General features: G+C 46.2%; 1 protein-coding gene across 1 annotated transcript in view; it reads left to right on the forward strand.

Moving 5' to 3' along the window:
• RNF216 (ring finger protein 216) overlaps positions 1 to 27699 on the forward strand; it is a 75889-nt gene that overhangs the window by 23270 nt on the left and 24920 nt on the right. Inside the window, exons 8-14 of the mRNA XM_084216420.1 lie at positions 437 to 601; positions 1574 to 1688; positions 1968 to 2107; positions 3018 to 3068; positions 4010 to 4147; positions 5332 to 5480; positions 5927 to 6005. Coding sequence (XP_084072546.1) covers positions 437 to 601; positions 1574 to 1688; positions 1968 to 2107; positions 3018 to 3068; positions 4010 to 4147; positions 5332 to 5480; positions 5927 to 6005 — 837 coding nt within the window. The remainder of the gene's footprint in view (positions 1 to 436; positions 602 to 1573; positions 1689 to 1967; positions 2108 to 3017; positions 3069 to 4009; positions 4148 to 5331; positions 5481 to 5926; positions 6006 to 27699) is intronic.

The raw sequence follows: 27699 nt of genomic DNA on the forward strand, positions 1-27699 counted from the left end.
CTTGCAGCCTCCTAACTGCAAATCTCCCTACAGATGCTTAATTTTGCGTTTTAAAACATCCATTTAACAAAAAATTCTCTCTGAGCTACACTCTGAGGGTGTTGTGTGGCCTGGGAGAGCTGCTGAATACCTCTTTCTGCTCTTGGAAGTGTCTCTCTACCTCAAGCTGATAAAGTTGTTCACTCTTCATCATGAACAATTTTCTAAATATTTTTTGTTGTTGTCTCAGGCAGCCACCCACCATGGCTTTAAAATGTATTTTACCTTGTGCAGGTCACCTGCAGAGGTTCCTGGGCAAGTAGGCTTTGCACCCACACTGTGCTGAGGTGCTCAGAGTTGGCTGCCACATATTCTGAATTTTGGGTGATCTTGCAGAATTGTGACATTCCTGTGTGTATTTATAGCAGCCTTGTAATCTTTTTCATTTTCTCCTTAGGTGCCTAAAGTGGACTACTTTGACTTTTCCAAACTCGCCCCCCTTGACCAGAGGTGCTTTATTCAGGCAGCTGATCTCCTCATGGCAGACTTCAAAATGCTGAGCAGCCAGGACATCAAGTGGGCACTGCATGAGCTCAAGGGGCACTATGCAATCACACGAAAGGTGCTCCAGTTCAAGTCTGTTTTCTGTCCTGGGCTTATCTCCCGTGTCTGCAGAGAGCACTGTGATGGCTCTGGCCTTACTGTACCATCTGCTGCTGTGTGGTTATGGGTTTTATAATAATCTTCCTTTCCTTTTAAGAAGTTTTAATCCATTTAGTAGAGATTTTCAAAATTTATTGGCCAGACAGAATGCTGCAGGAAGTTTTTACTTTCCCTAATAGGAGAGCTGGGGAAACATGAGCTGGCTCATGGTGGGTGATGCATTAAACTGGGAAGTGTTCGTGTATGTCGCCACTGAAGGGCAGTATAATTGCCAATAAAACCCTGGCATTTAGTTAAATCTTTAAACATTTAACTGCTGCTGCTGGCTTCATGGAATTAAGAAGCATCTTGAGTATCACTGTCCTGTTTTGTCTGTGGCATCAGTCCTGTATTCCTTATGAAAGAACTTCACTGTCAGGGAGATGCAAAGGCACTTATATGAAGTATAAACAAACTGAATGTCATTGTAGGTTCAAGTTTTTGACTTAGATTGGCTCCTCTGATATGCCTTTGCTTGATGCCTGTTTCTCTACTGTTCCAGGACTTAACTAAAACAAAACTTGTTGTCTGTTCTCTTGACTGATTGAGCACTGAGTATTTGAACTTCACCTTTTTAAACAAGAAGCCAAACCCAGCAACAAAAAAAGAAGCCAAACCAGCTCTGTTTAATATAGCTGGTGCCCACTTTGATATTAACAGCTGAGCTGTTATGAAGTGTCATTCAACTGATTTGTTTTTATGGAATAATTACCTTGAGTACATAAAGCAACAAGGTGAGCAGAGGAAAGATGTATATCTGCCTCTCTTTGGAGTGTTTGGCCTTCTAGTTTTGGATCAGTCCTGTGCCCATGTTTGTACTGTGCTTCAGCTTGAATTAAGTGCTCCTGCTTTCTTCCAGGCACAGGATTTAAGGCTGTATGTTGTTTTCTAGGCCTTTTCAGATGCTATCAAAAAGTGGCAGGAGCTGTCTCCTGAAACCAGCGGGAAACGAAAAAGGAGGAAAGAAATGAATCAATATTCCTATATAGACTTCAAATTTGAGCAAGGTAAATGCCAAGCTGTGTGTGTTGTGCTCTCTGCATCATTATTGTAAGCAGAACTGGCTTGCAGCTGAAAGCAACTCTTGAAAGGGGATGTGGTCCCAAAAGAGCTGAGTTTCTGTCAGTGCTATCTGTTTTGGAGATGCTCCTCATTAGCACCTCTGCTTGGTAAAGTCCTGTGTGAGCTGCTGAAAGTCTGCAGCTGGTGGTGTATGCAGGAGGAAGGATTCAAGCTTTGTTCTGGCTGCTTTATCCCTTTTTATTGAGCCTTTAACTCTGCTTCAGGGGATGTGAAAATTGAGAAGCGCATGTTCTTCCTGGAGAACAAGAGACGGCACTGGCGGACCTATGACAGGCTCTCCCTTCTGCCCCCCGTGCTGCTGGAGCAGGAGTTCTATGAGCAGAAAGTGAAAGAGATGGCAGAGGTGAGTGATAGGAGCTGCTTTGATCATGTGCAAATCTTCAACAACTGTTGAAGTTTTGGCCCTAAACATGAAAAAATCTGTCTCTTACAGAAACTCAAACACTGAACCAAGTATTGAATAACTATGTTTTCCCCTTCCCTACCTGTTACACATATGTCTCTTTCCAAGAAACTCCATTATAAAGGAAAGAAGCCAAGCACAGAATTTCATATTTACTTAAATATGCAGCTGCTGCTTGTGCAAACACCATTCTGGAGGGGGGAGTCTGCTATGAATTGGTGAAAACTCTACTAATTAACTCTTCCCTCTAATTGTTAGCAGGCTTCTCTGCTGCTTTAGGGCATGTAATTGCAGCTCAGTGTTGGTGGTGAGTAATGGCCAGGCCCAAGGCAGTGTGTCCACTCACTCTGCCCTCCCCAGGCTGTCAGTCCTGTGGCTCCAGAAGGGTTTGTCCTGTGCTGAGAACTGGGTGTTTTGGCAACACCCACTGCTGTGTTGTCTTCCTCTTCTAGGCTGAGGAAAGAGTGAACTCACAGCTCTGCACCCACAGTCCTTTCTAAAGTAGCTCCTTAAAGATCCTTGTCTCTTAGGCAGATGGATAAGGTCTCCTTTGAAACAAAAAGCTCATGTTCTCTGGAGGAGCCCATTGGGTGAGATCATCTCTGCCCATGGAAACCTGAACCCCACAAGACAGAATTTGGTTCTTTGTTCTTGCTGCCTTTGCTTCTCCCATCTGTTTTAGCTGAATCATAAATAGCTTAATGGATTGGAGGGATGGGCTGAGTGATGTTACAAGCAGACAGCGAGCCTTTTATGGTGGTTTGTGAGTCCTGAGATAATGTAAATGAGTGGAGAGTTTGGAAAATTGCTTTATCTATTCTCTAAATACAGATGCACATGTCTCTTGCAGCATGCAGACTTCCTCCTGGCTCTGCAGATGAACGAGGAGCAGTATCAGAAGGTCAGTATCTATAATGTTATAAGTTGAATTCAGCTTGTGCACAGACACTGTTTTACAGTTCCTCCTTCACAGATACTTTTAGCCCTGGAATGGAGCTTTTCTGAAGCTGCATTTCACTGTGCTGCTTTTGCTGAACTGGCAAAACCTGTATAATATTTGTTGGCTGGCTTTTAGGAAAGGTAGACAGGAGCTGAGGCCAGCAAGACAGTATTGATGCATGTAATGATCTGTAGTAATTCAGCTTGTATCTTCACTGCTCAGAACAAACATTGCAACAGAATAGCATCAGGTTTGCTTTCATTCTTGCCTTTATGGCTGTTTCAAACAGATCCACTGTTGTTGGAGCTTGGCCAGTGAGAAGGCCTTCCTTGTTTGCAGGAAGAATTCTTTAAAAGCCTGAAAATCAGCTCTTCTGCTTCAGAGAAAACGTAGAGAACAGTTCAGCAGCTGTGCATTATGTTTTGGTTTCAATGTTCATTTCCTTTTCAAACTTGGAAAAGTGGGCTATACTTACTTTTTAGCAGTGGCAAAGTTCTCCACCCCCTCAGTTAAGAGGCCAAGACAGGGTCTGCCCAGGCAGATGGTAAGTGTTCCTTTAGAGGGTAGCAGATCTGAATCTCGGTTTTCCCCATGAGAGTGGCACACTCAAGCTGCTTCTCTGTGACTGCAGCTTCCCAAACCCAAAATGCTGCTCTGCCTGTGAGCTAAGAATTATTAATCACTGCATGTTCTGTAGCTCTTTGGAACCTGTCAAGCAGGACATGTAGACACAAAGTGATTTAGTACAATCAGAAACTCAGTTTTTAGGGAATTTGGACCACCAAATAGGATATCTAATGGAGTGGTGTATATCTGTAGCAGTTTTTTCTGGCTTGCAGTGGGGTGTGTGTGTGTTGCTATAGCTGTTGATGTTTTGATGCTGATTCCTCTGGTGGCTGCAGGATGGGCAGATGATAGAGTGCCGCTGCTGCTACGGGGAGTTTGCCTTCGAAGAGTTGACTCAGTGTGCAGATGGTCACTTGTTCTGCAAGGAGTGCCTAATTAAATATGCTCAGGAGGCAGTTTTTGGCTCTGGGAAGGTAAGAATTTCACAACTGGACAAGGGGGAAATATGTAATTGCTGTTGGGAGATGATATTGCTCTTTGTGTAGTCTTGTTACTTAAAACAGATGTAACTGCACTTCCCAGGAAATACTTGAATGGAATGGTGTCCCGAAATCCAAGTCAGTCTTGCCATCAAGTGAAGCCAACAACTTCACAATGTGATCTTTGCACGGGATTTCAGGGTTACTAACCTTTTTTTTTTTTTTTGCTCTATGCTTAGCAATTTGATTGTTAGGAAAACTTTATGCAGCACTCATAGTAAAACAATAACTTGTTTGGTCTTTATTTTCTACTAAATAAACCAGTGGTATCTGCACAGAGAACAATTATCTCTGACTTGGCCTGTCTCCTTCTACCTAAGAGTGTTTGTCCTTCATAATATCACTGTGAACCCAACTTAATTGGGGGTTGGTTCCTCTATAGTACTACTAACCTCCTTAGTCTCTGATTTAGCTAGCAATTATCCTGGTACTTAGCTGAGTTATAAACAAGTCATTAACCTGCTCTGAAGTGTGTCTGCTCCTTTGCCTCAGGATATGATGCTCAAACTGTGGGATGCTGTTGTACTCTGGGATCCATTTCCTGTAAATGTATAAACTGGCAGCTATATTTTATATGACTTTATTGAAAAGAATGTAATGTGTGAGTGCTGGCTCTCAGCAGAGACTGAACTATAATAACAGGCTGATATATGGTCACAGTGAACTTGGAGTGAATTGTGGTCCTAGTTGGCAACAGCATCTTCCTGCCCAGTGCTTGTCTGGGGCCTGATTTGTTTAATTAGGCTTATTCTTTCTGTAGTGAACCCATTCTCTGGCAGTCATCTTAGGTGGATTTAGATGAGATATTGGGAAAAAAATTTTGTTATGGGGCACTGGCACAGGTTACCCAGAGAAGTTGCAGATGCCCCATCCCTGGAAGTGTTCAAGGCCAACCAAGCTGGACAGGGCGTGGAGCAAGCTGGGATAGTGGAAGCTGTCCCTGCCCATGACAGGGATTTAGGACTGGTTGATTTTTAAGGTCCCAAAACCCAAGTCATTCTGAGATCTGCTGACTCTGTCTGAGCAAGGCTCTGCACCGATTTGCTTGGAAATGTTCTGGATCCTGAGTTGCTCTTTGCTAATGTCATACTGAACCTGAGCCCTCTTTCCAACTCCAGTCAGAGCTCAGCTGCATGGAAGGCAGTTGCACGTGTTCCTTCCCCACCAGTGAGCTGGAGAAGGTGCTTCCAGAGAACATCCTCTGCAAATACTATGAGCGGAAGGCTGAGGAGGAGGTGGCTGCTGCCTGTGCAGATGAGCTCGTCAGGTGAGTGTCCCACAGAGAATGCTGCACTTACTGCTGTGGAAAATTGTTCCCTGGAACTCTATGTTTGTGCTGACTCTGAGATGGGTAGCTTTTAAAGAGCTGGATTATAAATTCAGTCTTCTGCCTTCCCAGGTCTGTTTTTATTCTGCCTTTGACTAGGAGCAGATTAAAATTCAATAGACTTGTCTCCCCCAAGACTTGCTTGCCAGCTCTGTGCTGATCCACTAAATTACATGGTCAAAAGCAGTGCTGAGCATATAATATTTTGATTGCAAACGGGGAAGTGATTGAAGAAATATGAGCAAAAAGGCAATAGTCAGCACATCCTGGCAACAGGCAATGGGTTGGCAGCCTTAGCAACTTCCATGCAGCTATTTGACTAAATCAGCTTTCAGCAAAGCTATGTTTGGCATTCTGCATTAATGGCATCTTGTTTTGCGCTACAGGTGTCCCTTCTGTAACTTCCCAGCTCTACTGGACAGCGATGTGAAGCGGTTCAGCTGCCCCAATCCCCGCTGCAGAAAGGTAATGGGGGCTTACTTCACCTTTGGTCTCTTCTGGAGTGTTGGGCAGGAGAGCTGGGAGGACAACTCACCCTTCCTAGCAGCAGTATCTCATATGACTGCATAGGGCAGCAAAGTGTTTGCTGGATCCTACTGATCTTCTATAAAATTGGGTGCCTGGACAGGTGAATTTCAGAGCACTGTTGATAGAGGAGGTGTCCTGTCTTTTCGTGAAAGTTGTTGCCTAAAAAAAGCCTAATAGACAGTTAAATTCTGTTGTCTGGAGAAATTGAAGTTGCCAGCACTGAACTCTGGTATGAAAATCAACTTACTTTGGGGGAGAAAGCCGTTTATGAAATCTGCTCAATTCCATTTTAGATCCCGATCTCCAGATAGGTTTTGTTGACATCTGTCCTCCACAATGGGGAATGTCCTGGTGTTGGGCAAGGAGGTTTGCTAGGCACTAGGTGGCAATGTTGATTCACGTTTAAATCTCATTTTTTTCTAACTGTTTTTGCAAAAGCCGAGCTGTTTTCAAAATGTACATATGTCAGCACTAAAAAACAGAATTTGTGCTTGAAAAACATGAACCCTTCAATGGGCAAAATGAATTGAAGTTGCTTTTTTCCCTAAAACGTGCAGTGCAGCAGAGAAACCGTGGTAAGAGGGATCAGTGCTGAAATGTTCCTTTCCTACTGCTTCACTGTTTCATTTCCTTCCTAGTGTACTGCCTGTTCCCCCCCTCCCTGGGGTTACAGCATTCCAGTGGGCTGGATTTCTGGTTTCCTGGACAGCTTGTGTTGATTCATTAGCTGAAAATCTGCTGAGTAGCTTTGTGCTCTTCTTAGAAGTCTTTTAACGACTTCAGGATTTGAAGTCGAGGGTGAGGAATTTGAATAGCAGGATGTGGTGTCTCAGCATCAGCTGCAGTGGTTCTTCATATTCCTGCTATCTCCTCTCTCTCCAGAAAGAAGAATTTCAGTTAATGCTCTTGCTTGCAGGAAATGGTTGCCCTAGGGGAGGAAAGGGCTAATCTAGGGAACTCCACAGAGCTTGGAGAGGATGCACTGGCTTTGCTAGCAGTGCCTCTGGCAGACTTGCTGGTGGTGATGACTGATCCTGGAAGGAGTCCCTCTTGGGTTGGAAGGACTGCTCTCACATAGCTGAACCTAAAGCAAGGGGAAGTGTGGAAAGGGGAAGGTCAGAATGTGTCTCTCCCAAAATCTCAGAGTGCTTTGAAGGTGGGGAGAGGAGGACCAGATGGTGGACCTGTTGTATCACTGTGCTCCATCACCTGGATCCTTCATCTGGCTTTGGGAGTTTGTGTTGATACCCTCGGGGTCTCCTTTAAATCTTGCAGGGAGGTTCATTCATATCTGGGCCAGCTATGGATATGTTGCAAAGCAAGTGATGGGAACCAGCTGCAAGCCTTCACTTTGGCTCTGTGTCTGTATGCTGGGCTCAACAGTAAGAGCTCTACACGTACCCAGGTCACTGCCTGTGCATCTCACCTGTAGTTCCAGTCATTTGCACCTTGCAGGGGCCAAAATGTGGCTAATTGTAACTTGAGCAACAGGCAGAGCTGCCCTGACTCCTGTGAGTGCCCGGCTGCACGGGGAGCATGCAGATGAGCTGGCACCATCTGCCAGGGCCACTGTGGCTCCAGCTGTGTGGCATCAAGTTTGGCTCCTGGTTAGGTGGTCAGGGCTTGAATCTTAATATGACAAACAGCAGGGTGGAGGAAAAGCTTAGTTAGCCAAGGAAAAAGACCACTTATTTCTGAGCCACCCTACAATGCATTCTGTGTGCAGTCTGAGCTGGTGCTGGGGCAGAGGCAGCTTTCACTCAGATTTGGCTGAGTATTGAGATTTTGCTCTGCAATAGGCTGCTGACTGCACATGGAGCCAGGCTTCCTGGTGACAGGAGGGTTTTCCAGGCCTCCATCTTGGAGGGATCCCTGCATGGAAGCAGCGCTCAAATTTCTCATCCCTAAGGATGCACATTCCTCCTCCCAGCATTACAGAGCAACCCAAAACTGGCAACTGTGGTAAAACAAGGAAAGGCACATGTTGCTGGTTGAGTTGTGCAGCACTGGGAGGCGAGGGTGCACTTCTGCATGGTGGGGGAAGTGCTCTTTTCCACCAGAAAAGGAAGTCCATCCTCTCTGCTCAGCCTCCCTCCTCCCAAGACCCCACAATGTTGAAGACAAGGCTTTTGTTCCCAGCTGCTGCTGCCGGCCCTGGCGCCGTGGTGTGGGAGAGGGAGATGGTTTCCCTTCTTTGCAGTCTCAGCACAAAGCACTGCAGGGCTTTCAGCCAGCAAGAGATGGGGAGCTGAAAGCTGCCGTTGCCATGGAAATAATGCATGTACGGAGCAGCAGAGAGCTTGAAACCCCCAGCACTCCTTTCATAGCCAGGCCACATTGCAGAGACTTGTATTTCCAAGAGTTTTCCTTAAAACTCCTTTTCACAGCGAGGAATTTTAATTGCTTTATGGTACCCAGTTGTCTGGGTCAGTGCTGGCTGGGTGTAAGAGGTGATGGCATGTGGCTGCATGGTGTGGGATGGCATTGTCCTTGGCCTGGGCAGCTGCCATTCCTGTGCATCCACAGTGTGTTTGGGGACTGCCTTGAGCATTGATGTGCCTATCTCATATGGATAAAATTTCTGCTCTTTGGCCTTTCATCTTCAGCTTAGGCTCTCTGGCCACCAGCAATCCTCATGTTGTTTTAATTAGCAGCACTGAGACTTTGTGTTTTAGGGCACGCCTTATTAAGCTGTTCCGTGTCTCAGGATTGATTCGGAGGTGCTGGCTAGGAACAGATGCACCCAGCTGCTTTTAGCCTTCATTTTCTGCTGGAAGTGAGGCAGGTTTAAACTTGCACCGAGCTGTGCCTGAACACGGCCACTCTCAGCAGGGCACCACCAGCACCGGTAACGAGCGCGAGTCGCACTGAGCGGTTTGCATGGCTCTGAGAGGAGGGGTCTTGCTGAAATAAATTACTGCTTGATCAACAAGACCTAAATTTGCAGAAGGAGGTGAGGGAGATACTGTGACACCCGTGATCTCTGTACCTGGTACAGCAAGGCACATGCAGCTGCTTGTGGTTCAGAGGTGGGTAACACTGCTTAGGAGTGTTTTATGGAGAGCAGGGGGAACTGTTTGTGTAATCCAGCGCCCAGCAGCAGGGGATGTGTTCAGGATGACACAGCTGTCCAAGGATGTCATACAACACATACCACAGGGCCCATTACTTCTGTGCTAAAGGCTGGGCCATGCTGCCCAGAGCTGCCCTGCCCGACTCCAGATGTGCTGTGGATTTAGGCTTAAACTGTATCAGGATTTGTAGCTGGCAGGGTGCGTGTGCAACATGGAAAAAAAGATTGTCCTGGTTGGAGAAATTGAGCTTGTCCAGAATGCCTCAGAGTAGGATATACATATGGAGAATTACTTAATTCTCCTTGTTTTGCAACATGTTTTCCCAGCTGTTGAAGTCTGCTGTCTCATTCAGCTTCCTGACAGCAGCGCAAACATTTTGAAAGTCCCGTGGCCCCATCTCATTCTCTGTTCAGACATTCTTATTGCTATTATCCGTATGTTTTTCCTTGAGCCTGTTTATTTGGATTTGATTGTTACTTGGAGCTTAGCCCCACAGCTTTAGTACAGAGCAGAGCCGAAGGTGGCAGACCCTTTGATAATTTCTTCTTGGTGGCAATGACCTCAAGTCCCAGCTCCTGTTTAAATTCCCATCCTCCTGTGTCTTTTAAGAAAATTTACTGGTACAAGGAAGAGAAGGAAGTGAGGATGACCTTGTTACAGAATGGTTTGGGTTGAAAGAACCCTTAAAGACCATTCATTTTCACTCCCCCACTATGGGCAGGGACATTTTCCACTAGACCAGCTCACTTAGGGCTCTATCCTTGACGACTTCCAGGGATAGGGCTTGGGAATGGAGCACGTGTCCATGTCAGCAGAATTCTCTAAGCCATCTCTTCATGGCTCTGCCACCTTCCTTCTGAGCACTGCATCCCTGACACCTCCTGCTCTGGAGCTCTCCGCTGCGCCCTTTTTAAACTTGCAGCGCGCATGGGAACTCTCCGGGCGCTCTCAGTGCCAAAACCACAACAAATGGCGAGTTTCCGTCTGTCAGCTCGGCTCAGCCCAGCTCAGGCTCTCCACGGCTGGGCAGGCGATTTTCATTTTTCTTCCATAAAAGGACATTGAGGCTCGGCTGCAGCCGCGGTGCGGGTGCCGAGCCGCAGGCAGGGCGAGCGCGATGCTATCGGAGCGCGCCTCCTTCCCTATCTCCGCACAGGGATGGGCCAGAGGGAGGGACCAAGGTCGAAGGTGGGATTGAGGTGATTGTAGGCAGCAGATAACGCCCCAGCAGGTTTTATTGCCGGGTTCTAAAGGGAGATAGATAACAGGAGAGAGTTTGTGGTACGGCAAACCTTTAAAGTACAGTCCCGTGGAGGACGGGCACGTGCGCTGAACCACGTGGGCTGTGCCACCGAGGTGGGGAGGGTCAGAGTTGCCTGGGGAGTGCTGAGAGTTGGGAGATCTTCTTATCCCCAGATTTATGCTGGGCAAGCTGCTTATCCTGGGAGGAAACTGCAAGGGGAACGAGGGAAGGCCACAGGCTGGGGGTACTGTCTTACACCTTGATTTTTGCTGTGTGTTTGGAATGGGCAGGAGCAGTTGCAAGAATTGAGTTGTAAGCAGTAAGTTGGTCCTAAATTCCCCTTTCCAGAGAAGAAGGCACAATGATCACCCCAAATCACTGCTTGCCAGCTCGTCACCCTTTAAGACATATAGGAAAGGGCTATAGAAGCTTTGAGAATACCCCACCTGGAAAGAGGGTAGGAGTGGGCTGGGTTAATTGCTGTGGTGGGGTGGAGAGACTCCATCAGTGGGAGCTCAGGTGCTGCTGCTGCTTTAACAAGGTCAAGTCTATTTATGCAGTGGTATGTGGAAATGCTTCACTTGATAAATGAGTTTGACAGGAGGAGAGGGTGAGGCCCAGCCTGGAAATGGACCTGAGGAAAGAGGTCAGATTAAATGGGGTATCTGTCTCTTGCAGGGTGTGGGGGGGAAGCTGCTGAAAGCAGGAACTCACCCTAGTCCCTTTAAAAATTGACCGTGTAAGTCACTGCAATTTTGAGCAACAAAGCTTACTCCTTGTAAAAAAAGCTTGCTTTCTGCCTTGTACAGCAATATCCAGTCAGTGAAAAGCCAATTGAAAAGGCTGTTCACTGACCAGTGAGTGCCTCTGTGTCAGGTCCATACGAGGTAGCAGTGCTACCTTCCATTCATAGCTTTGTCCTTTGCTGGGGAAAGGTTCAGAAGTAATAAACTGAGTACAGCTTCCCGTGGAGATGGAAATTTAAGCTTCAACATCTTGTTTAGCCTTTTGTCTCTGGGCAAAGGGAGCCTGCAACTATTTAGGTAAAGGGAACACTGAGAGAAACAGCACCCCTGTGGTGGTCAGTTCTGATTTATGATGACTGTCTTTGGAGGTAGGTGATGGATTCCATGAGGAATTGGATAAGAGCACCTGAGTGGGTTGTGAAAGACTGTTGGCTGCCTTGAATGTGGAGCATTGGTGGACTGGCCATAGCCAAACTCCTGGGGCTGGAAAGTCCCTGAAAGCTGTAGTTATGCTGAGGCTGAGATCTGCTTCTGGCTGAGATGAGCTGGCAGCTTTGCCATTTCCTCCTCAATCCCTTTGAAAATGAAAGGGACAAGAACGTTTTTTTCTGTCTCATGCAGACAAGAGTGGGAGTAATGTAACATAGTCACCCTAACATCAGGGAGAAACTCTAAATCTCTGTATGGACCAAAGTGCTCAGATGCTCAGTCACTTGTGTGTCCCCACAGCAGGGTAGCAGTGCCACCGAGTGTTCTGGGACTGCTGTGAGCTCAGTGCAGGTCCTTTCACAGCAGTTGAAGGTTAAAACCCCTCTTGGTGTATTTCAGAGTGTTGCAGCAGGGTTATCATTCTGCTGCTGCAGTGGAAATGGATGTTGGAGGGGATGGAAAAAGGCTGTTCCCAAGGCAAATTAAAAACATTGTTCTGACCTTACTCAAGAAGCTGTATCTTCCTTTTCTTTCCTCCCCCTCACATTCCTGTCGTAGTAATCACTGATCTCTAACCTCAGCTTCATCTGCCACAGCTAACCACTTAAAAAATGCACTTAAAAAACCCCATACACCTAATTTTGCTGTACCTTAGTGCTTCCAGGACACAGTTATCTTTGGAGGGGCGTGAGTCAGCAGCAGAGGTTTGGAAGAGCATTGAGTCAGGGTGCTGGTGACTCCTTGGGATGGCCTAACCTGGTGCAGGGAGTGTGGGGAGGTGTTTTGCTTCTCCTTTCTGTTTGCACATAAACAGATTTCAGCAGATGACACAGTCATCAGACTTCCTGAGCTAACACAAGGCTGCTGCAGATGATGGCCATTCTAGAGGCTGTCAGTGGAGTTTGTTTCCTAATTTGGTCACAGTGTGTTCAGGGCTGGCCTGCTTTTCTTTTTTCTTTTATTCTTTTTCTTTTTAAAAACACCCATCCTTTTCTCTCATTGTTGTGGAGGGGAAGCTGTTTGTATCTGAGGACCTCCAGCTTCTCTCACTTCCTCTCCACAGAGGAAGTGATACTTGAAAGGCCCAAACCACCATGCAGTTCTGAAGCTGATATTTCCTTTTTTTTTTTCCCTTCCTTTGCCATTCTTCTATGAGTTAATCTCAATGAGCCTGCTGGGTTTTTATGCTTTCTGTCTAGTCATCCAAGCCCTTTGTACTGGAGGACTTTGGAGTAGTTCTCTTAAGTGTCAGAATGAGCTGTGCTGAAGTTTAATTATAACATTGATTAGTTTGATTTATTGATATATATTCCAAGGGGGAGTGATGTGTGATTTCAGGTAATGGAAAGAAGAGCACATGTGTTGCTTTGTACATCATCACTCACAAGAGGCCTGGTACCATGTAGGAAGCTGTAAATGCCAAACAGGAGAGAAGACCTTTCAGAATGAGTTCAGTTGTCTTAAAAATCTTCCTGTAGAAGATCCCTGCTTTTCACTGTTGGAGAAGAGTCAGCCCCAAACCAGCCACCTTCCTGGCATGCAGAGACATTTCAGCCCTTCCACTCTTCATGTGAGTTCCTGTTCAGCAACAGGAACAGTCAAGGAATCATCACCAAACCTGTAGGCTCTTTTATTGCTTTGGTTCTGTGCTGGGCTTAGCAGGAAAAGGAGAATATAAAAGGAAAAAACTAAGTTCCCAGGTGAAGCAGTTGAGGATGCAGTTCCAGCAGCTTTATTCAGTGTCATGGGGAGGATTGTGTGCCTCAGGTGGGGGTGAAGCTGTTGCTCTCGAGGGAGCTGCTGTCAGTCAGAGGAGATTCCCAAGCCTTGGAAGCCTGGGGAGATGCTGGGTTACCTGTTCAAACCCAGCTCTATTTTAGGTTCACAGGACATGTCATAAACAGCTTCAGTAGAGCCTGGGGTTAAGGTGTGCCCAGAGCAGATGGATTAGTGGCATGAAAGGTTTGGCTGTAGATGGGCAGGTACAGGCTGGTCTCAACAGAAATTCTCTGCAGAGAGGAAACTTCAGTGTGTGTCATGTGTGGGATCCCAGGTTACCACTGACCTCTGAAACATGAGCAACGGGGAAATGGAACACTGAGTGGTGAGGCAGCAGGTTTGGAGGGGCAAAGGGAAGGTGCAACACAAGTTTACTTCTAATTTAGTAAAAATCACCTCTGTGTGTCATTCCTATTTGCATATTATCCTCTTATTAGCCATGGCTGACTCACCCACCACTTCCACCTGAAAGGAATGATGTGTTTTGAAGTGTATGGTTTATAATCTCTGTAGGCCGGCAATTCTCCTCCTCTTCTCCTCTCCCCTTCCAATGTCCCCCAAAATGCATTCCCTTATTGCTTTTAACCTTCAAGCCTCTTTTCTTCTGCTCTCTCTCTGTTACTACTCTTGCATTATTAATGGACTGTAGCAACTCAGCCAGAACACTGACATTACTAATTACTACTTGTACCAGAGGAATGGGGAGCAAGATAGAAACTGGGTCAGGAAATGTTGTCATCATAAAATGATAGTATCAGAACTGGAGAGCAGAACTGTGTGTATGGGCAGCTTTGCATTGGAAATGCCTCCTTCACCCTGGAGCACACCTGTGCACACTTACCATGCACATCCTCTTTGCTTATCTGCTGCGTGCAGTTGGGAAAAGCATCTCAGGCACAGAGAAGGGTTAATGGACCTGTAATTTCCAGCAGCAGAGAATTGGAGTGACGGGTTGTGTTCTGCCTGGCAGCACTTCAAGCATCACAAAATTCACGTGCTCCTCGTTGCTGTAGCAGGAAGCCCCTTCCCCTGTTGGTGTCAAAGGCTGAGGAAGCAAAGTGGCTGCATTTATTTTTGCATTCAGCGAGAGCCTGTCATGCTCGGTGCGTTCATATTGTCCTTGGTAGCACCAAGGGCATCCCACAGCAGCAAACAGCTCACTCTGCTCCATGTGAGAGAATACAGCTGCTATTAAACCAGAACATCATTTTAGGGATGCAGCAATTAACCTGTGAATATTGGGCATGAGGAATTGCTTGCTTCTGGTTAATGGAGCTGTGCCTCTTCACTCAATTGGGCAAAGCATCCGCTTGGGAATCTGGCATCCCTTGGAGGCCTGGTGTGAACAGTTGTCTGTTGTGTTAGCTTTCCCCTCGAGAGGGGGGCACGTGTGAAGATGGGAGTGTCACCGAGTGTAAAATGTGTCGACTCTTATGGTAAGTGACAGTCAGAGAAGGTCATCTCTAAACGCATGCCATTGTCTTTGAATAGTCACAACAGCTAAAATGCATCGGTCAGCAGTAAACTACAAACCCAGGAGTGATCAGAGTGTGCTGGCAAGTGACAAGTCCCTCTCCCAAAAAGATGCTTACAAAGAAAATGGACAAACTGAAGGCTGATCCCTCCCAGAGGCATAGCTTGGGTTGCTAGTGATGAGAGCACATCTCTGGGTTAATGTCTGGTGGCAGATTCCCGAGAAGTCTCTTGGAGACAACAAAGGGACCGTGTGTGTCTTCCCTCTCTGTGCTGCTGGTCCCAGAATGTGACTGCCTGCCCGTGCATCAGGTGGAGGTCCCTGGATGGATGTGGGGAAGCATCAAAGCTGTTGGGGCTCAGTCCCTGCCAGGCATCTCCGTGAGCTCGAATCTGCTTCCTTGACAATCCCAGGAAGGCGGGAGGCCAGCGCAGGAGCAGCGTGACTCCCTCACAAGTCAGATGGTAACTCACACAAAGCCAGCTCGATATTTAGGCTGGGCAGACTTGACAATATCCCCTTTCAAAGATTATCCGTTAAACTGTCCTCGTCACACACCGCCTTTGGCGCCTGCCTGAGCCTTTTGTAAGGATGAGCAGTATTTAAAAGAGAGGCTGCCTGCTCTAATCTCTGCTAGTGGGCTGTAAAACCCATCCTGCTGTAGCTCACCAACTTTATTTCTCTTACTGATGGTAATAAGTGTAGGGCTCTTAAATCCTGGCTCATGTTTTATCCGTGGTGTTGCTGGGGCTGTCTGTTATCTTGAAGCGAGCCCAGAGCAGAGCTTTGCTGGTGCATTTGAGGGAGAGCAGACATTCCCATGAAGTGGGAGCTGGTGATAGGCAGTAATTTCTACTGTATTTAATAAAGCCATTGTGAAGCTGGAGAGATCTCGAGTTTACAATCCCAGTGTACTTTTTTTTTTTTTAAAAAAAAAAAAAGGCAAGTACTGATTTGCCACTAAAATTGAGCATTGTCAGTGAGGCAAGTACTCTGTCCAAAATTTCATGTGCACGTATTTAATTAAAAGGCAAGAGGGTTAATGAAGCTTTGAGTGCATAAGGCCTCATTCCCTGAATTTAATTTTCTTTAATTGCTCCAGAGATTGAAATTCCCAGCTGTGGTTGTCCTCTAACATGTGAATTAAGGAACCGGAAAGGGACAATTTGATTTGTCTCATTCAGTGCCAACTTCTTCCCCTTTGACTGAATTTTCATCTTTTTGGTTGAGAGGGGACTAGGTAAAAATCCTAAAGTCAGTGTTTCAGCTTTGTGGTAGATTTGGCAAAGCTGTGACCTGCTGATACTTTGGACACTGAGGCTGAGCTGAAAAACAGGGAGTGTTTGTGCAGATTGTGTTGCTCTTCCATTATGTATTGCAGATCAAGAGCAAATACAGTTTTCATTCTTCTCCCTCCCCAATACCTGTCATCTCATTCAGGATTGGTGGGGTTAAGTCAACAGAATTGCATGGCACAGCCCCAGTCAAAACAGCCTTCATTAGTGGGCAGTTTCAAAATTAAAAAAAAATTTAAAGGGTGGTTTGAGGGTTTGTTGCTTGCTTATAGGGGTGTTGGAATAGTGGTCTAAGCCTTCTGTGAGTGTCTGGGTCTTTCTGTGTGAGTTCATAGTCCAAGCTCTGTCCAAGGACAAGGCAACAATCTAAACTGCAGCAGATTTGTGGACTGTTGAGATAATCAGTGATGGGAAAAACCTGTTCCTGACTTCATTATAACAAAGGCTGATGTCCCTTGCTGAATGCCCTGTATGTTGTGTGCTAGGCCTTTGTTATGGCAGTTGCTGTTGGATGTTCCAAGGCTGCTGTACATTTTTGTGTCCTAATGGGCTTTTTAGCAGCTATAGCCTTGACTGGGTGGTTAATAGTAAAGAATGCTTCTAGCAGCAGCAGAGGACATCAGGGGTTAATTTAATGCACACCTAACACTGGAACAACAGCAGCAGTAAGTGTTTGGGGTTTGCCTTCTGGAGGTCTTAGCTGTCAGAAATCCTTGCAAAATATGTAGTAACATCCCCCTTGGTCTGGTGGAGACTTGCCCTAAGCCTCCAGCACACAGTACTGATAGATAAGCATCCCCTGCCTGAACAGGTATTTCAGAGCTGTTGGGCTCTCCCAGGTGGCTGCAGCTAAGCTTTGTGTTTGTGGTGGTTCCTGCAGTACTTTTGGGGGGATTGTTTTGGATGAGCTGTGCTTTCCTTTCAGATAGATATCCTGTCCCTCCCTGATGCTGTGGAACAAACCACCCTGCAGGGATTCCTGCCCTGGTCATGGAGCTGGAGGGATGTGAGGGTGGCCCTGGAAGTGCATATTTGATTGAGATGGACCATTAACCATCCATATCCATTGAATCTCTGCTTCAGCCTGTAAAACCATTTGGATTTAAAAAATTTAATCATTTCCTGACATTCTTTCACCCATCCTTATTTCCAGTCAGCCTGCTCATCTTCAACTAGGGTCAGCATGAATTCCCCTCTCAGAATTGCACTTCTGGCCTGGAGGAATCCACCTTCTTTGCTGCTGCCCACCACCTCTCCATGCCTGTGCCTCGACGGTGGGAGTGCCCTCTGCCCTGTTGAATAAGGAAGGGCCAGGTTGGAGTGCCGGGGTCGGGAGCTCCAGGCCCGCCCGCCGTGGGCTGGGGGAGCAGAGGTGATGCTGTAAGTGGTCTCTGTGCTGCTAGCAGGGTAAACAGAGCAGATGTTTCCCGAGCCAGGGGAGCATTAATGGAATGCGTCGGCCCCGGCTGATGTAAAACATGGCAGCGAGTTTTGGGGATGAGGTCAGCGGGACTGAAAGCCGATGGGAGTTTAATGTCGAGGCTGCTTCTCCGAGCCCAGGGGTCAACTGAGAGAGCTGTGGCTAATGGAAAGGCAAGTACACTTGTCATAAATCAGTGCCAAAATGCTGAACAGGCATTGCTGTTGCTGGATGTCCCAGCCAGGAGTGGTTCTGTAACTACCCATGAGCTCTTGTTCCTCACTGGGTGTCCTTAGTGTCTGTGTTTGATTTTTAGAAGGGACAAAGAGGCTAAAAATGGAAGGTTTGGGGAAAGCTTTACCTCCACGTGCCTCACCTGCTTCACTCTGTTGTTCATGGAATCCCGTGGCTGCTGCATCCCATCCATTTGGGGAATGCCAGGAGGGCAGCCAGCATATTGTTGGGATACCATTTTAAACAAGTTGTCCTCGTGGTCAGAGGAGATGGATCGTGTTTCTGCTGTGAGGTTGCTAGGAAGTCCTGAGGCATCAGGAGGCAAAGCAGGCTTGGCACTGCTTAGAGATCATGTGGGTTTTTTTAAAAACAAACGAGTCTTGTAAAAAGTAAAGAGCAGCTTTTTCCAAGACAATGAGAAATCAGTTTGCTCTCTGACCAAGCAGTGCATTTCCCGTGAAGCTGGATGCTGTAATGTGCCATTTGCCAACAAGATAAGATGGCTGTATTTGTTCAGTGATTTATCCCCTGTGAAGCCAATCTGAAAGAATGCTTTATTGCTCTATTTATTTTTTCAAAAGAAGCTTCTTTGACCTCATTTTTTTTGTGTAGGGAGCATGCATGCCTTTAAGCTAAATCTCAAAGCCTGGTCAAAATTGGGGTCTGTCTTCAGCGTTGCAGCTTGAAACACAACATCCATGATGCCATTCAGAAGCCAAGAGGTGAGCAGCTCTCCCTGAGGCTTTTTCTGATTGAAAATCTCGTATGCACCAACAAAGCCAGTCTGCAGCTTAAAGGGTTGGGTTTTTTTTCCTTTCTGGGCCCTCCTTTAAGGGCAGAGGTTGAAACAAAACAGATGCTCTTGGATGGTGTCTCTGCTCTTAGAGGCAGTTGCTGTACGAGGACTTGGCTCCTGACACGTGAGGGGAGGATGCTCCCTCCTATTTGCGAGCGGGTGTCAGGCTCAATAAAAATCCCCAATCTGAAGGAGCCAGGTGATCCCCCTGAGTGAGAGGTATCAGTGCTGTTATTGCATTACCTCCATCCCTTAGTTTGCTTGTGCAATTATCCATGTAAGTAAAACCTGAAAGTGCCTCCTTACAGCACGTTGTCCCCAAAGAAGGGAAAGGATCGCAGCTATCGGAGCGGCCTGTGGAGAGAGGGATGGATTTTTCAGGTAGCTGGAAGCTGTGCCAGGTTGGGTGTTTGCTGGTAGCCTGCTACTATATTTAGTTTTTCTTGGCCTCCCGTAATGAGGGCATTGAACCTTTCTAGATATGGAGATAGGCACAGCACCAGGCAGCCCTGAGCATGGCTTGCCAACTTGTGAGCTTTGTTGTGTTTAGAGCCTTGGTCTTCACTGTTCTGTGTCTGAGGTAGAGGACAATGAGATGAGGTTATATGAGCAAGAGTTGCTTTTGTAGCTTTTCTGTCTGCAGGTAACAACTGGGGTGTTTTTTAAGAGAAGCTTCTGTTTTGAAGGGTTTTGTTGTCCTGAAGCTTTAACCCTTTGTGGTGTTTCAGGTGTGCAGAATGAAGAACAGGTGCTTTGCAGGAGTTATTAGTTGCCTTTTTTGTACCACAAATTAGCATGCAGATACTTTCAGACACAAATTTCTTAGACTCCGAGATCCTTTGAATAATTTTGACCTACCTACCCATGTAGTTTAATGAAACATTTTTTTCTTCTTGGAACTTTATTCTGGTTGCAGCTGTTGTACAAGCTATAGATTTCTGGATTTGTCAGAAAACCATGACTTCAGACCACTGGGATTTCGGTGGGTGGGTGAAAGTGCTAACAGATTAATGAGTCTCACTTAGCATCTCCATCTGCCAGACTAAACTGTGTTCTGCACAGGAGACTTAACACAGCTGGTTTGAGCTGGTCTCTGAAAGCAAAGCATCCTTTACCTAGTCCAGGCTGACCCCTGGTATAAAAAACCAAGCACTGCAGTGTCCTGGGTATAATTATATTTGCCCAGAGAAGTTGTGGATTCCCCATCCCTACAAGGCCAGGCTGGATGGGGCTTGGAGCAGCCTGGGACCGTGGAAGGTGTCCCTGCCATGGCAGGGGTGGAACAAGATGAGCTTTAAGGTCTTCCAACCCAAACCATTCTGTGATGTGTTTCCTTTCCCTTTCCTGATCCAAGCACTATGGTGAACTCAAGGTGTGCAAATGAATAAAAACAATGGAAAAATGCAGGAAATCTTCTGAGGACCAGGTAGAAGCCCTGGGTCCTCACCAAACATGTGGATCAGCTCCCTTTTGTGACACTTGAACTCTCAGATATTGCTGTGATGTTTGCAATGATTTTTCCTGTGCCTTACCGCCATAAGGAGATAAATTAAAGCCTGTGGTATAAATGAGATATCTCAATCCCAACGAGGGTGGCTCATACCAGGGGGAAATGCTTGGGAAGAGCTGTGTGTGTAGCTGTGCTCTCACCCTGCACTTGGCTCCAATCTCTGTCGCTGCGAGGGGCTGCCTCAAGGTCCAGCTGTGAGCAGGAATGAGATGCCCTGATGAGGCAAGAGCTGCTGTGCATTAGCTGTAGCTGTTGGTTTTTCTGTTCCCTCCTGTGAGCTCTGAAAGTTAAATGGGAATGAAGTAGCTGCTGAATAAGAGACATGTTATCCCTCGCCTGCATCCGTTTATAGGTGGCAAGTTGCCATGGCTCAGACACTGATCAATTGGTACTCTGAAATCTGGGGTTATTCTTCAGCTTTTGTTTCCTAGAGAAATGGGATCTCTGCCATCCTCAGTGCTCAGGAAGTATCTGTAAAAGTGAGTGTTGGTATTAGTGTGGGTGCTGTGAGTGCCTGCACACACACACTCTCCTGCTGTTCCTGGACACCCATTCTCTCATTTTTCCCTTGCCTGTGAGACAGCCCAGAGGCACTGGGGAGCTCCAGGGTGTGGGGGAAAGGCTGGCCTGGCTGATTTGGTTATGTAAAACTAAAAGGCATTTACTCAGTGCATTGGGTGGACTGTTCTTGTGTATAATGAGTTGTGCAACTGTACAGCCATACCAAAGCAGACTGAGCTCCTCTGACAGTCCTCTGACTTGTCTCCCACATGGAATCATTACAGCTGCTTGTCAGGAATATGCAAAATCCCCGTGATCTGCTTGCATGTGTTACTCCAGATTGCTTTCTGCTCAGAGTGCCTTTGCAGTATCAGTGAACCTTCTTGCTGCTCTCTGTGGGTTTGATGACATGCTAGCCCAAAAATTTGGACTGGATCATTTTTCTGAAGTACCTCATCACTATGGAAAAGTGCAAGCAAGCAGTGCCAATTACCAGGAAAGCTGTTGCAGTCCTTGCACTTACATGTTGGGCTTACATATGGAGTCAGATCACATTTTCTTTATATTATGACATCAGTGACACCAAGTGTTTTGTTCTGGTTCTTAGTCAAGAATGACAGGAAGGTAGAAGACCCTTAGAAGAAGTTTAAAATTATTCTCTGCAGTCTAGAAATCTGCCTTACAGACAGTAAGATGTTAAAGCTAAGTCTCTGAGGAGAAATGTTGAGATCACTTGATGAGTCTGTCAGGGTACACCTCCAGAGATGTGTGTAATATTTTAAATGTAACAGATAATGAGAAGATAGTATTAAAAGTTAGTATTAAATGTCTAAAAGGCAAAGCTGGCTGAAAAACTGTGCTTTGAGTCATCTTGGAGCTTTTGGATCAAGATGGAGATCCTGACTGAGAAGGGGGAAGGGGAAGACTTTAGACTTAGCTGTAACTGGAATAAAAGGAATAGATGCTTTTATAGGACACCCAATTTAAAGGTCACTTTTGGCTCATTCTGAATTGAAATCTGTTGCTGTAACATCATTAGTCTGCAGCCCCACCATTTCCAGCTGTGATCCAGCTAGATTGGCCAGGCTGAGCCAACCTAGGTGTGAACATGTAGCTGACTGAGAGCCATGGAGCTGAGGGACTGCAGGGAATGGGAGCCTGGATTCAGTAGGTAACACTTCTGGGAACCCTGTGGTGCGTTAATTAGTGCTGCCAGGGGAGAGACAACCTCAGAACACATGTGATTCAAAGGCAAATTCAAAGAAGAATTTAGAGAGAGCTATTAGATAAAGTGCAGACTGTCCCTGGCCCATGGGGAGCAGTGTGAGGAGCAGCAGTCCTGCCCTGTCCATAAGGAGCTTCCTGTTTGCCCTCCAAACAGCACAGGTCTAGATGGACTTCTACTGACCCTGCACTGGGTCATGCTAATTGTGCTGGTGAAGGAACTAAGCAGCATTTTAATATTCAGGAGTAAGATCTGTGTGAAAAGGGCTGTCAGTCATCATTGCACCCAAATTTCTGCTTTTGACCTGAACTCTGCAAAACAGCCTTTGTTTTTGTGTGGTGCTTTGTTAAATGGTTGTTCAGGCTGAGGGTAGTTGTCCTTGTGTGTGTGTGCACTGAGAGAAAGGTTATGCTGTAAATTTGGGCTCCTGGATTTTTCCTGCTGGACCACTGCTTGTGGATGTGGGTGTGTGGGGAGGTCCTGCTCTGGGTTATTCTCTTCTCATTTCTGTTTGTGATTCTCCACTTAGCGCTGAATACAGATGTTTATGCATATATTTAGAAAAGGCTGGTCTGGAAATAAACTTCTCTTTGCAGCACTCCACCTCCCTCAGCTTCATATTTTAAGACTCTTTGTTCTCTCATAGTAATTTTCCAAGTGGATTAGTGCAGGTCACCAAGGCATCCACATCAGTGAAATACAGCAAGATGTTGCTGTCATCTCCCGAAACACTCCAGCACTCACCCCATTGCTTATCAACCCACACTCCAGTAATCCTAATAGCTATGTCAGAGCAAGATTAACAGAAAATCCAGGCAAATATTTATGGTTCCCTTCAAGGTATGTATTAATCAGAGAATGGGGAGCAGATGCTTTATGAGGAGAGCTTGGAAACCTTGTTCACGTGGGCTGAGGAAGGATTCTGCCAGGCTGGGTAAGCTGCTGCCAGCTTGGGGAAGAGGCATGGGGCAGAAAATGCAGGAAAGGATGCAAGATTCCCAGGTGGAATGGGGAGAGAAGCAGCTACAAATGAAAAAGGGAGGATAAGGAGCTGTGCTTGTTCTCCTCTGTGCTACAGCAGCATTGTGTGGCAGCTCAGCAGTGAAAGAAAGCACAACATAAGGACAAAGAAGAGGAGGAGCAGGCTGAGAAGAAAGAAGCAGGAGAACCATGCAGCAGGGTGGCATCAGGGAAAAGCCTGGGAAGGCAGCATTGGTTGGGAGGTGGGAGTTTTTAACCATGGTGAAACCTGGATCCCTTTTGTCTGTGGGGCTGTGCAGGTTCCTGGAGTTCATGGAGTGATATGAGAGGGCTGGTGAGATGCAGCTTCCTCCTGCAATGTACAGCTAGTCCCAGGAGGATTGGATGCCTGGCTCCAGTCTTGTAAGGGAGAGGATACTTCCCTGGTTTTAAAATGTCTCATAAAAATATCTAAGCTAATACTTTAACACAGGCATGCCAGTGCTGACCAGAACTATGGGAAATTCTAGTGAGAAGCGTGGTGGATGCTGCAGTTGAGCTAAAGTCAGGCTGAGCCCAGCCTCTGAAGGAAGAACTGGGAAAAAAGGGATCTACTCCTGGCTGTAGCTCTAAGCTCTCTAGGAGATGTCTGTACTGTCCTTAGTGTGCTGTAGTCAAAGACTGCTTTGTGCCTGGGAAGGGTAATCACTAATGCTTATAAATATGGCTTCCGCTTTTCCAGAGGGGAAAAAAAGCAGGATTCCTTGTAGTTTGTGTGAGTTTAGGGGGTGTTTTGTTCTGGCTCAGCTGCAGAGCTGTGACACCAGAGGGAGTAGGTGAGCCTCGTATAGCTGCTTTCAACAAAAACCAGCAGCAAATAATCACAGCCTTTCAAGAGGTAAATTAAAACCATCTCCAGCCTGGAAAACATGCACAGCTCAGCATCTTTTCTCCATAAATATTTCCCTGCTGTTGAATCTCTGTAACCCCTTCAGAGCCCAGCAGCTGTGCTCTTCCCATCTTTAGGTGAGCCCCCTCCTCCCCATGTGCTCCCTGAGTGGCTGCCTGGCAGGGATTTTGGAGCTGAGCTCTGTGGCTTTGTCAGAACTTATTGGCTTGGAGAAGTGAAGAAAGTGTTGGTATGAAACCAGTCTGGCCTTCCTGCATGGCATTAGTCAGCCTGACATCCCCATGGAGCAGTTGTTAGCACTGGAGCAGTGAATTTGATTTTTTTTCCTTACATGTTTGCTGAAGCAGCACTTTAGCTGTGGAGGAGATTGGTCTCAGTGTCTTCTGTCCCATTTTAGATGTGGGGCTTGTCCAGTCTTTGCCTGTTTAGCAGGACCACTGAAGGAGCTGGAAGTATGGGATTTTAAAATACATTTGTGTGCTCAAAGGCAGGTGCTTTGAGCTCTTTCCCAGCCTGTCTTAATGGCATTGCATCCTAGTCCTTACAGACACTGCGAGGTGTATGTGGAATTCTGCTGAGAGGGAGCTGCCGTAAGAGGGCTCCAGAGCCCTGTTCTTGGCTGAGTTCCTTTGTGATCTTCCCCTTTTCTTTATCAGTATGTCCAAGCTGCCTTAGCAAAGCCCTCTTACACCTACTCTAAATATTCTTTTCTATTGCACTGCTCTGACAGGTTATGAGCCCAGGTCTCTTCATTTTAACCAGCAAAACAAAAATGTTCCTACTACAGAAATGCCTTGAGTAAAGCTTATTTCTCTGAATAGAGGAAATTTGACTTAGGAAGACTCTTTCCCTTCTTGTGGTGCAACCATAGCCCCATAGCAGGAGCTGTGTCAGTCCAGCTGCAGGGAGAGCAGCCCACGTTGAGAGGCTCATCTGTATGCAGGGTGCTGCCTGCCAGGCTGGTAATGAGCACAATGAGCCTGGGGATGGGCTTTGGGCAGGGGAGGGAGTCCTGTTGCCATGACAATACAAATTGCAATGGATGACTCTTCAGATAAAAGCATCACGTTTTTAAAGGAGAAAAAAAAATAGTGTGAAACAATAGCAGGAAGATGGTGTGAGGGGGGAAAAAAATAGTGTTGAATAATAGCAGAAAGATACGGTGTGAGCTCTAGCTTTGAGATGCAGCTTGGGAGAATAAGATGGGGCTGTAGATACTAATTCTGGAAATGTTCTTCCCCTCAGGGTGTGGAGGAGCATTAAGAAAATCAGGCAGGAGCCAGGCCTCCTATGAATAAGCATCTAGCAAGTTTTCCTTGCAAATATTTGGATGTGCAGTAATGAGTTCCAGTCACAGCTGCGTGCTGCCTGCACCATGGGAGGCTCTGGGGCTGTCACTGATAGCCTGGTTACCACGAGGGTCCGGCTGGAATGGCTGGGCATGCTGCAGATGGACAGCTGTCCATATTTCTGTTGTGCCTCAAGCAGATTCCTCTGTGTTACCACTCTGGAGCAAAGTCAGTGTGCCCTGGAAGCCAGAGGCAGTAAGGATGTATTTACAGGAAAGACAGAGGAGTCCAGTAGACCAGTCCTGCTCTAGGGGCTTTTTAGGAATCTGCCTGCTGATCCTGTTTAGGTGGAACGTTTCTAATCCTGCTGTGAATCCTTGTTACAGGCAGGTTTTGTTTTTAGTCATGGCCAGTGTAAGATCTGTTTCTACTTTGAACTGGCACCTTTTTAACACAGACTCCAAAGATCACAGTAAAATGGGCTTTTTTTAACTGTCACTCTTTCAAAGCTCTTCACAAGGTGAAACTAAACTTACCCAGCTGCCTGTAATTCAGGATGTGTTATGATTCCACTGGTGTCACAGCCAGTTGTGTTGAGCACAAATAGACATTCCCAGGAAGGATGGGATAATTAGAAGCAATCCAGTGATTCTTGTGACTGTATAAAAATAACTGGACTTTTTTAAGGATGAGTTATTTTTAGGAGCCTCGTGTCAGAAAGGGCTTGTGGGGTTTTGCATTCAAGAACAGTAAAGTCAGATGTTATAAGTCAGATGTTATACCTGCTTGGGGCTTTTTTTCTCTTTTCTTTTTTTTTCCTCTGAGTAAGATCTCTGCTCAGGATCTTGCTTTATAAAATAAATTGCACTGGAAGTTGGGATAAGTAGCACAGGCCACTGATTTGCTAGCAAAGGAACATCAGCCTCAGGTTTAGCAGTGGGACCCAAGTGGCCCAACAGTAGGTAGTGAAGATCAGATTTAATAAGGCTGTTTTAAGCAATTCACCCAAAGAAAGCTTGCAGCCTGGAGCTGGGTGAGGCCTTGCTGACCTGTATTTATTTTGGTGGTTTATTGTGACTTATGGAGGGGGGAACATTCTCCTGTCCTGTAATGAGACTGCTCTAAGCCTGGGTGTTTTTCATGCTACTCCTGAAAAGCTGCTCTTCCAAGGGAGAGGTTCTAGGTCAGTGGTCAAAACCAAAAAGTGAAGTTTTTGTGCTTCCTGTTATAAAATATCCTCTTTGTGCTCCTGGGAAGTCAAGCAATAGTGTTTATGTGTTAAAAAAGGGGAGAGGGTTGGGGGCCTTTCTCTGGCTGCTGGGCAGCATTAGCCTACCACACCAAACCCTTTCACAAAGGTACTGGGTTGTAGAATGTGTTACCAAGGTTCAGTTTCTGTACCTGAATATGGATAAATGAGATTGAAGATAAATATTAGAATATGCTTGACTAGTGGGACTTCCTGGAGATCAGTGGGAGACTTTGCCCAGAGTGAAGCTGATTGTTCTATGCTCTGGTGGGACAGAGCAGTATTTTCTTCTGTGTAAAGGGGAAGAGGACATCTTGTGTTGTTTGCTTCCCTTCAGACTGGAACTCTTTTGGTTTAAGAGGTTGGTGCTGGGTGTGGGGAGGCACCATTCATGCAGGTGGGAATCACTGTAAGGAAGAGACTTGGAGCCACTGCAGCTACAAAGCAGGGATTCCTTGGTTTACCCTAAAATTATGAAGCTCCAACTCTGTTGTTTCCTCAGAAATAAAACCTCCCCCCCAAAAAAACCCTGCAATAAGTGATGTTTTGGATTTTAAGATGCCATGTGAGCATCACACTGACTTTTCTCCCCAAGCACCCTTGTGCTGTTAAGACCTGACAAATGATCTCAGGTTAACTTTTACTTCTGGGCTCATAATCAGTTTTGTGGTTTCCACCCAATACTGCTGCATTGTTTCATGTGATTCTGAAAGTGAAACAAAAATGAAATTGTCCTGTCAGCTTTTCTTGTAGATATATCTGAAATACAAGGTCCAGTGTTCTGCTGATGAGGGATTGTCAGTGCAGGGGCACCTCACCTTCATCTCTGTGTTAAGTGAGTTTAAGTGTGGCTGTGGATAGTGGTATAAAAGAAGGCTTTTTCATTTTAAAAAAAAAGCAAAGTTCATGTTTGTGAATGAAATAACTTCTGACTCCCCCTATTTTTGGATTGAGCATGGCCATAGTTGAGGCTAGGAATTCAGAATAATATCTGATGGAAGAAACATAGAGGTTTGTTAGGCAAACATAAACATGCCACAACTAAAAGGCCAAATGCATTCTTGATGTAAATGAGATTTTCAGCTTGTTAATTCCAGCAGATCCATCAGCAGGATTGCATGGAAAGGAGCATATTGGGTCACCAAGGGAAAGGCTGCATCTGCAGTGCCCTCGCAGAGCAGGGGAGCCTGGGGCAGAACTCCCTAAACTAGCCTGCTTGCTGCTGCTTTTCTTCTTTCCCTTCCCTTTTGTCTTCCTCCAGAATGAGACATCTGTGCTGCTGCTCTGTCTGGTGCTGGTGCCCACGTGCATCCCTGACGGAAGCGGGAGAAAAGCCCTTTAATCCTTATAAGGGGCCACAGCAGTGGCCTCTGCTGCTTCCGGAGTTTTTAGGAAGTCACTCAAGTTCCTCTTGGTTGACTCCCCTCTGCAGAAATGTGATAGATTGGTCTTTTCCTTTTATGGCCAGTAACCCTGGTTTCTCTTTGCAATAAAATC

This window comes from Fringilla coelebs (assembly GCF_963513975.1).
Source record: "Fringilla coelebs genome assembly, chromosome: 16".
Lineage (NCBI taxonomy): Eukaryota > Metazoa > Chordata > Aves > Passeriformes > Fringillidae > Fringilla > Fringilla coelebs.